We start from the raw sequence: 11,186 nt of genomic DNA on the forward strand, positions 1-11,186 counted from the left end.
ACTCATTCGGTACTTGGTTTTAGTTTGGGTTAAAATACACCCATTAACACCTTACTATGACATCTACACAACGAATTTATGGACATGCTGAAGGTGGAAGAGTGTCTGAATAAATCATATATTTACTCCATGAATCTCTTCACTGACTGCATTTTCCTGTCTTCAAGAAAAAGAAGACAGATGTGGATGTTTTTACTGGCAGCTGGGAAATGCATGCCCTTCTCAGGGGCACAGCTGCAATGAAGCTCAGGGATAAACTGCTGCCATGTGTCAGCCTCAAAACAACCAAATGCAGTGACACTGAGAGCTCAATAAAAAAAAAAATCACAACATGTTTTGAAATTCAGTCAAATATTGAAAAACACTGCAGTTAATATTGCATTTAAGCTCACTAATGCTGGATACTACGCTTCAGTAATGAGCAAAAAAAGAAAGAAAAAACATTATAAACAGTTCTGTGTTGAAAAACTGCAGCAACATTGCAAATGCTCTCCTTTTCAGCTCTGTCTGAATGCTACCAGCTCAGCCTGGAAGAAATACCTTGGCATATCGATAGAGCCACCCATACCAAAGCTTTTTTATCTATCTCTTCACTCTGTTCTTTTATTCATCATTCTATTTCTTTTCCTGGGAGGGAAGCACTGTCGGTGGAGGCCTAAACACCCTGAAGGGGATGGAGAGATTTCAGGTGTCAAGGGAGAAAGAGAAGAGTCAGAGAGGGATGTAAATAATAGATCAGAGAGGAGAACGAGAAAGTGGGAGAGAGTCAAAAGGAGAGAATGACGGCGATATTAAAGGTGTGAGCAAAAGAGTGGTGAAGAGAGGGAAAGAGAAACCGATAAAGGAACCGAGTCATATTCTAGAGGAAACTAGAGAAATTTACAGGAGTGAAGAAGGATGGATCCTTTTCTCGAAGGGCAACCTTGACAGAAAAAAACACATCTGCAAGAGTCATGCATCTGTCCATGCATCCAGCAATCCATCTGCTTCTCCATCTATCTATCCATCTGTTCCTCTGTCCTTCCATCTCCATCCTGTCTTCATTGTGGTCAGGAGTTGTTGCATAAGACAGCGATTCATCTTTTATTGAGATGGGGAGCTTCTATAAATATGTCTAACTCGTTCTCTGGGGTTTAAAAGCTCAATCTGTAATCCAACTAAAAATAAACAAAGGATTACCTCAATAACAAAAACAAATCTCATTATGTCTGGTACCAGTACGACATAATAACTTTGTTATTTCGCCTTTTTCTTGATTAATTTAAAGTAAAACTGATCAATAGCATTGTTAAAGACAATTTATGTTATGTTTTTTTTTTTTTTTCCCCACACACTGTCTCCAGACTGCATGTGACCAGGTTTGGGTTGGCTGTGTTTTAGCTGCATGCTAAATAAGACAATTTCTAGAAAATATTCCATAAAAGAATCAATTTTCACCTTTTGAATGAAGTCCCATAGATGCAGTTTGACCTTACAATTGTTCATTTACAGGCTTTTGAATATCAATATGCCATACTTGTTCCTTACCTGAGCAGATCAATTTCATCAGCATGAACCCCTGTTCAAAGTGTTTCCTATTGGCACATCTCAACAGGCAGGAAGCCAACTTCTACTGGTCTGTATGACACAGTGCTGCTATACATGTAGCTACAAAGACAGACAGAGAACAATGGGAAGATCAGCACATTAGTGAGAAAAAAATGTGTGGTGTGAGCCTAAAGAGGGCAGGGAAAGAAAACAAACGGCAGGCGGGAGGATGGCCAATGAGAAATACATGAAAGAACGTGAGAGATGCTGTGTTGCTTTACTGAGAGAGGGAGGAAGAGAGGGAGGGAGCAAAGAGTGATGTGCGAATTGCAACCTCCGAGCTTGGCTGTTTCGAAAGCCCCAGGCCACATGTGTGTGTGTGTGTGTGTGTGTGTGTGTGCAGGTGTATTTGTCTGTCTGTGAGGCAGTCAAGTGGCCACCCACACCATCCTTTGAGTGTATCTATGTGTACATTTGAATGTGTGTCTTTATTGCTCTTTCCAGAACATGGCCAAAGGGTTGAAGCGTTCCAATCAATAGCTGAACGACACACACACATAAAGGCAAATACTAGTAATTTACTACAATCTAATACTTGTAATACTGTATACTGGAGGCTTTAACTCTTCTACTGTAGTTGGACAACAGCTATGCAAAATAACAATAATGCCAGGAAAACACGTTAGCATCAAAAGTATAATTTTTGTAAGTACGACTGGGAAAGACCCTTTGAAAAATCTGAAAGCAAGAAGAAACCTGTGGATAAAACTTCCTCTGATTTGCTTAACTTTAGAGCAGCCTCTCTGTAAAATGATTACGCTTATTCCTCCTCATAAAGCCTTGTATTGCTAATTTATTTTCAGGAACAAACACCAAGATGCCAGCTTGAAGATTTCTTTGTTATATTTACTTTTTCCATTTATTTTCACCACAACTAAGCTAATGTTTTTCACATTTCAGAAAATGTATTAGTGTTGCTTAGGCTGCTTTTACCTCAGGCATGCATTTTGCATTAATCAATAGAGGCACTTCCTCCGTTTCATTACATGTCGACTTCTGTCATTCATCACGTCGCTCCACCGACTCACTATTGACATTAATGACACGGCCATTTTTAAAACCTTTTATTCATCAAGAAAAGTATTATTGAGGGTCAGGCTTCTTGTTTTGGAACTCGGAGATGTATTGCATGCCATCCGGTGAGGGAGGATCTCTATTTTTACACATCCAACAGGCTTGTTTAATTGTGAACATCTTTTTTTCTTCTCAAGAATCATGAACAGCTGCTGTGAAGCAGTGGAGACGTAGGTCTGTATCATGCATTCAGATACAGAAATTGGAAAAGGTCATTACAGACAGAGTTGAGTTTGGTAAACACATCCCGTGCTGTCAAACACATTGTCTTTATCAAGTCGAAGCGATAATATGTCACGCTACATTCTGATAAATCGTGAACACGTGGAAGATTGTAATGCCTCACTTCCTGTTCGCAGGGAGAGTGTTAGGAGCCTGCATGTGTGTGTTTGTGACTCATGAACCTGTGATGCTTTCTGCATTGTTATTATATAACTGTCCCTGCACACACCGACCGATATTACGGACAACACACTCTGGCAGCTAGACGGAACGATCTCTCCTCTCTCACACATTCATAGTGAGTTGTTCTCACTCCAGTCTTGTCCTGGACTATGTTTACATGTGTGTACGTGTGCGAGAGAGAGCAGAACTCTCAATCCCAAACAAACATTCAATAGGATGAGCTGAAGCTAAGAGAGGAACTGCTTAGAGGGATGAGTGAACTAAATTTAGGGGGGGGGGGGGGGGCTGTCTACTGATAAAGCACACTAAATTTCAATTAAATTAAGTGAAGATTTTAGTTTAGTGTAGCTTTGTCTGCTTTTTTGCCTTTTTTGTAGTAACATGTTACACTGTGGGCAGCATGGTGGTTCAGTGGTTAACACTGTCACCTCACAGGAAGAAGATACGAGGTTCCGATCCGTGTTTCCGTGTTCTCCCTCTGGCTTCCTTCCAAGTCGAATGAGGTGGGCGTTAATTTAATTGGCGATTAAAAATTGGGTGAAGCTGTGGAAGGTTTTCTGTTAGCCCTGTGATATGTTGGTAACCTGCCTATGGTGTACTCTGTCTCTCCTCCATGACAGCTGGGATAGGCTCCATCTCCCCCGTGACCCTGAATTTGATAAGTGGAAGAAAATAGATGGATGCTGCAGTGCTTGGATTTTTGTGTTAGCTGTCAGCCTTTAACAAGACAACAAAGCAGCACATGCCTTGTCCTTTTACTGCATTTTAAAAGTTTAATTCATATTCCATACCTTTTTATTTTTGATTGTAATTTCCCAAATCAAACTTGCAATCTACCATCAAGCATTTCCATAAAAGTGCTTTAAAATAAATCCTTTAAATTATTCAGTACCAAATTAAGACAGCAGAAAGTAAAGATTACTTTTGTTTTTTTGTCAACATGTAAGCACTTTGGCCTCAAAATATAATTTTATGTATATAGTTATGTTTGAATTCACTTTACACGAAGCTCTATTACAGATACAACAGCAATGCACATCATATTTTGAAGATGCACTTTATTTTTTATTGCATATATAAAATGTTATGTGTAAAAGTTTAAAAGCTCTAAGCACACAGAAATATATAGCTTTTAAAGGAAAACAAGGGAAGCAAATGGCTCATCACATCACAACAGCTACAAAGACAAAAACAAATACTACCCCCACACAAACAGCATTATATTTACACACAAGTTACTTCAGTGGGAAAATGGACCGGATTATTTAATCCACTTTATGGGCCAGATTTAGCCCACTGAAGAGTCCAGCCTGGCTGGATGTGTTTTTAAAACACAAAACTTCACAGAAGGACTTGTGACAAATTTTCTGAACTACTACTAGTTCACTATTTTTATTTTTTCTTTAACTGGTTTCTTACAGACAGTGACGTAACCAATGTCATGCCAGACCACAAAGCATAGAGAGATCTGGTCAGGGCTGGACTGGGACAAAAAATCGGCCCGGGCATTTTGACTAGAGACCGGCCCACCAAAAATGTGACGTCATTCAGGGGTAAAACCGCAAAGAATTCTGGGAACTTGTGGCAAGAGGTACTAGCGCACGCAGGCTTTCAATTGAACTCAGTTACACAGTGATAAAAAGAAACACAAAAAATGGCAAGAAGCTGTTGTATTATTAACTGCAATAATCTCCTCCTCTTGCCTCCCCTTTCCCTTATCCACCTGCTGGCCTCCACCACTTGCTGATGTTGCTAAATCTGTGGAAGCGATGCCATAGCTACCACCAAACAATTCAGTTATTTTTACACATTTGGCAGCGTCTGCCTGAAGGGCTTGTTTCTTTTTGGCCCTAATTTTTTCTGCACTTCCTTCCCTTTTTTTTGTTCTCCATTTTCTTTAGTTCGTCTATAAGATTGCTAAACAAGGGGGCGGGTGCATCCGACCTCCTCGGCTGTAATTGGTCCAGCCCAGAGTCGATCATGACCAATTGGCCAATCCAACACCTTTCATTATTTATACCCTTCCAAAAAAAAAAAAAAAAAAAAAATCGATCGGCCCATAAAAACAAAGAATCGCCAGCGGCCCACCGGGCAAATGCCCGGTATGCCCGATGGCCAGTCCAGCTATGGATCTGGTGCTGGCACAGTTATATTTACCTTCAGTGACATTGCTGAGATATTATGGAAATTTCATGTATTTTGCTTAAGACAAAAACAATTCGAGTTGTCTGTCATTTGTTTTGTAAATGGACTGTTCATTATTGTGATTTAGGTCTTTTCTTTTCATTTCTTTGGTATTTTTTTTGTGGATTATTATGCAATGGTTTCAGTGGCCTGGCCCTCTTGGGATCAAACTTGGCTCTATGTGGCCAATGAACTAAAGTGAATCTGACACCCCTGATTAAATAGAATGCACACAAAAGGAAAAAATACACTAGATATTCAGTTTTTATAGCTGTAAATTTCAAAAATAGGAATAATGTCATTTCTTCACAGAGCTGAGCTCTACGTAGTTGCCAACACAAGACAACTGCCAATTTCTCAACATTCCATGTAAATGTCCTCAGAGAGAGTTTGTTGGAGATGAAAGGCGTGTGAAAACTCTAACTGGACAAGCAGAGTGGGAAATAGTATTTATATCCTTTAGATTTTGTAATCAAACACAGAAACTCATCTACTATGCCACAGTTCTCCAGAGCTTCACATATGTTGCAACACATGACAACATGCAGACTGACTGATGACACTAAATACTGTTCTCTCTCTAAGCAGCCAAAGCAATAAAGCGTGGCAATACTACATGCATAACAGAATAGGGTTACTAATAAAAAAAATGAATAATGATAATAGTAATAATAACATCAACATCATTTGGAACAATAACAACGATTATTATCAGTTGTAAATTGAAATGACTGTTGCCTCACAGCTGACTGACTCGAGTGCTTCTATGTGAAGGTTGCATATTATTCTCTGTGTGCCTGCTTGGGTTTTCTCTCAGTACTCAGGCTTCCTCCCACAGTTTAAAGACATAATTTTTCGATTAAGTGATTCTTAATTGCGCGTGGCTGTAAATCTGACTATGGTTGTTTGTGTCCCTCTATCCGTGGTGTTCCCTGCCTCTCGCTCCACGACAGCTAAGCTATGCCTCAGGTCCTCTGCGACTCTGACCTGGAGGATTTGGATGGAGATGGATGAATGTATAATTGTTAATATGAACTAAATAGTAAAAATAATTTTGTATGTAATGAACTGCTTAGTTATTGTAAAGTGGTGTTTAAAACCTTTGTTAATAAATACTATGTAGTGAGTCTGTTCTTTTATTTAAATGCTATTATAAAGGTACCATACACTGTATGTAAAAGATGGACATAATCACTATGACTTCAGTCGGCAAATAGTGAAGTTGTGAAGCCTCAAGCAGAGTTTTTTATAATAATGATAAGGATGATAATAATAACAATAATGACAATATCAACCTAATAATAAATAATTTAATAAAAAGAATGAACGTTAAAGGCACTTGTGCTGTTGCGTCACTTTTCAGACCCAGAACCTACGCCCATCGTTTATGCACCGTCAGTGGTTTAAATTAATGATTACAATACTATTTTAGAAGATGGTGATAAGCAAACCTGCAGCTTGTGTCTCGTTATACTTGCCATTTTGATTTTTTTGATACTTTAGTTTATTTGTGCCTTTACTAGCTGGTTTGGTTTAGACACCAGACTTACTGGGCTGGGTATTGGTGCAAAACGGACATCACAGGCTTAATGCTAAAGAGAACGTTGTGTTTAGGCAGCTTTGACTTAATAACTGTATTTTCTGTTCTGGGAGTGAGAATACATGATTCATAAAACATACACCAACCAATGACTGATAAACATTTAGCATTTCATTGGTTGTTAGCAGTATTTTATTTCCTAAATTTTAAAAACTAATAGTTTACAATTTATAAGCAATTTTAGTGGTTTTATACAGAAAGTAGGGCCCATTGTCACAGTAGCTATCACACATTTCTAAGGTGCTACACTCATTCTGTAGCAAAACAGCTCCAGACACTGTGCAGAGCTTGTAATACCCCATAGATTAGAGAAAAGCAGACGATGATAGGAAAAGAAAAGGGGGTGAGGGTGAGGGACAGGAACAGTTAGAGAAAGAGAAATTGAGGGAATCAGGTATTGCCTGTAGCCACAACAGCACTCCATCATTTCTTCATCTCTATTTTCTGGTATTCCCTCTCTCTGATGTTCTTTCGGTGTCCCATTCTCCCTCTTCTCATCCATCTCCTCACAGCTCTCTCTGACAGTCTATTTGGCCCACACAGCCCTGTCATCCATTCAACCTGTCAGTCCTGGGTACGCCACCAATCTCAGAGCAACTCCTGATTCGAGCTGGGCAGACAGGACCCTTGGTTAGAGTGTCCAAACCACCCTTTAAAGCCCAGGAGTTCAGCTCCTGTGACGGGTGGGTCACAGAACTGAACCCCACAGTGAGGGGATCGGAAGTTCAGTCCCTGTGGAGCTCAGTGTTCATCGCTTGTTTCAAGGTTGTCACTTAATCTACGTTAACCCTGTTACTGCATTAAAGAATCCCTTCTGTGGAAAATCACTAAGTTGTCTTAATAATATATCACATACAACGCAACCACATGTATCACATTTTTAAAGACATATGGTGACATTAGTTATGTAATTTGTAGCATAGAAAGCAGATAAAGAGCATCAATTAATCTAATTCCACTGTGAAAGACACTGTAAAATTACTTGTGCACACAACTAACAAATAATATTTTGCTTCATTAAAGAGAGATTAGTGGGGTTTATGATAATTGCAAGGCTCTGTCATTTTTCCACATCCTCATTAAATCTTTGGATTCAAACATGCAAACATCAATTTCCTAAAGTTAACACATGTTCTTCCTTTGTTCTGCTTGCACCTCCAGGCACATTTACACTGAACTATTTAACCTGAAAGGTCCCTGCACACCGATACCAAACATGAGATGTCATAAGTTAAAAAAAAAATGTCTAAATAAATTTTTAAGAAATCTCTCAACACCAGTGTTTACTCCAACTTTATTTAAAGTATTTGTTAGAAGTTACAGTGTATGTGTCAGAGTAAAGTCAAAGGGCTTTTTGCAGCATTGACCTTCATAGCTGAGTGGAGACAGGCACCACTTAGATAACCCATGGCAGAGCTTTAATATTCTCTGGGGACTCTGAGCACTAAGAAGTGCCTGCAGCCCTGACACAGCAAGTCTCTTTTGATCAAACCGTCAACCCACATGTCACCGAAAATGTCACACATAATAAAACTGGAAATACGTCTTTTAACACAAGGACAGAGCTAACTACACTTTTACCATGTCTGGGGAATTTCATGTTTTTTGTCTTCTCTAGTTGTTAAGCATTTATTCTTTGCTATTTTGATTTCTCTTATCAAGTTGACCTATATGCTATCTGTACTTCTTCTTCTATGCCTTCTTCTATTTGTTACACAACCTAGTATTTGATCTAAGGGATAAAGTGACATTGGGCTGCAGCATTCCTCTTTGTTAGTTTTAATGTAACTGCAGGGTTGTAAGGCTACTGTACTCCACTGCTGAAACAAAGGAGTTAAAGTGTGTGGGAGGAAAGCCTGGGAGGAAAGCTGAGCAAGCGAGATAGAGATGAGCCTATCCAAAAATCACTACAACACGCCTACAATACTCCTATAGGGACCTACGGTGTTTGTGGTACCCAACAGTAAATTTGCCTTACATGTAATTGCCTCCTACAATTTGTGTTTTTTGTGTTTACGCTTTTATTTCTCCCCTGTGTCACAGAGTTCACCAATAATGTGCCAGCGTGGTGGATGTTAGATAAATGTAGAGTATGAAAATATATTATTTTACTCACAATGTGCATTTATTCAGCATTTGTTCATCTTCACGTTACAACTCGTCAATATGAATTAATACTTGGACACTTTTCAATTAATTCAACAGTTCAAAAGCCCTCTCCCACATGTAAAAGTTTAAAGTATAATTAACAAAACTACTTAAAATAGCAGTAAAAGCCACTAATTAAGCAGTGAGATTCTATTAGAGTTACTATACATCAATTTATAGACTATAACCACTAATGTGACAATTTATGAACAGCATTTGTTTGCAAGTCATGCTGTAGGATATATTATGTGTTGTGTGTATGTTTTTAATTTAAATGATCAAGCATGCAGTGACTTTAGTGCAATGTGTTTCTAGAGTTTGTGTGCAGTGTGCATGCAATTAATAAAATAAATGTACTTACATGGCACCAGCTAACACTTTATAGATTCTTGTTAATCTCCTCTCTGTCCACCTACTGGAATATTACATAATGTTATTCCGTGGGAGGCAAAATACTGTGAGGAGGAGGTCAACGTGAACTTACTGCAACCACCCCTCCCTGTAACTCCCTATTTAGTGTTATATCTTTCCATAGAAGGGTGTACGTGTTTGCAGCAATATGATCACCAGAGACAGAGAGAGTTTTTGGATGAGGAGAGAGACACAGAAAGCGATACAGAGCAATTTGCTGCTTACCTGCAAAAATGTAGGAATATGTGTCAGGATTCCTTTCACCAGCTCCTTAATGTCGCCTCACATCACTGACAACAGAACAACAACATCCCTGCTGGATCACCGGCACTCAGTCCAAAGGTCCTCGGAGAGCTCTCTCTCTCTCTCCCTCTCTCTCTCTCCCTCTCCCTCCTGGGACTTGGCCCACCTCCTCAGAATAGCGCTTCGTTAAACTCTGGGTGATACCCGAGGTTTTACCCTGCACAATGATCAAAACCGAGCGAGCAGGTGCTCCGAGCGTCCGAGCATCCTCGCCTCTGCGGTCCCGTACTCACAATCCAAACTGCCTCACGATCAGCATCACCACTGTTACTATCCTCCGATCCGGCAGAGCTTTATTTTCCGTTCTTCTTCTTCTTCCGCTTCTTCTATGACCATTCCTTCGTCGATAGCATCATCATTCTCATCTTCATCCCCGTCTTCGCCATCATCATCGTCATCTGTCGCGCTTTTCTTACCCGCATCCTCACCTCCCTCGCCTGCTTCTGTCCTCTTGCTTCCTCGCCGTGTTTCTGTCCCGTGGCTCTGCAGCCAAGTAAGTGTGTCATGCCTGGGAAGAGAAGCGCATCATCCAGGGCAGGCATATGCCAATAGTAAGACAGGCAGCCAGGAAATCCCTCACCAAAAACAAAGCGCAGTTACGCTCCGATACATTTAGGATAGCATTTAATTTAGGATGTATGAAATAATCAGTAACTGAAAGCAAACTGTTGAAACCATTAAAAAAAAAAGTTTGAACGCTAATATTTTAATGATGCCCTAACACGCAGTGGCCCACACTCGGTTTATCTTGGAGGTTTGATGGAGGTTACTCTATTACTCTAAGGTTATTATTTAATGTTTCTCACCTGGACCACCCAGCCTATAAATGATGCCCCGCTAGTTAACCTGCTATTAGGCTTCTGCGTTTGCACTTTGAACAACCTGGCAACTCATATGGCTCACAATCACTCATTGCCTTGCTGAAATTACTGACTTTCTCATATATATATTTTTTAAATTTAATAAAATACATTTATTAAAACTAAACTACATCCCTTGCCATTTCCAGCTGGCCACTTTCCCAAAGCTAGTTTTTGACAAATGGGGGCCTGTCCTGTATTTAAACCCCCAGGACCTCCTGCACACCAAGAAACGATCAATATTACAAATCCAGCAAATGTCATAGTGTGTTTAAAGCTTGCAGCCTGGAGGTTTCTACCTCAGTCCTCGATGTAACGGGAGCTTCTTTATCACAGATCTTGAGGTCAGACTGTACATTCCCTTGGGCAGCTTCTGTGTTTGTAGAAAAGAAAGCTAAAGTATAGCATTCATGTATTTTTCAAATACGTCTATGTTAGTAGCATCATTTTGCACCCTTGAAAAAAATGAAAATGATGTTCCCAGTTCAATATGGAAAAACAGGCAACCAGGGCATAGAGCCTTAACCTAGACCTCATCCAATACTGTTGGGCTTAACTGCACCCCAACTGTTAGCCAGGCCTTATCACCCAACATCAGTTGCCAGACCTCATTA

The 11,186-nt window shown here is 39.8% G+C and overlaps 1 protein-coding gene across 1 annotated transcript in view; it reads right to left on the reverse strand.

The window, feature by feature from the left end:
* Positions 1-10,268, reverse strand: part of bean1 (brain expressed, associated with NEDD4, 1) — a 51,407-nt gene extending 41,139 nt beyond the window's left edge. The window contains exons 1-2 of the mRNA XM_085182280.1: positions 9,635-10,268; positions 1,528-1,647 (exon numbers count right to left, since the gene is read on the reverse strand). Coding sequence (XP_085038406.1) covers positions 1,528-1,552 — 25 coding nt within the window. The 5' untranslated portion in view covers positions 1,553-1,647; positions 9,635-10,268. The remainder of the gene's footprint in view (positions 1-1,527; positions 1,648-9,634) is intronic.
* Between the last annotated feature and the right edge of the window lie 918 nt (positions 10,269-11,186).

This window comes from Neolamprologus multifasciatus, chromosome 13 (assembly GCF_963576455.1).
Source record: "Neolamprologus multifasciatus chromosome 13, fNeoMul1.2, whole genome shotgun sequence".
Taxonomy (NCBI): Eukaryota; Metazoa; Chordata; class Actinopteri; order Cichliformes; family Cichlidae; genus Neolamprologus; species Neolamprologus multifasciatus.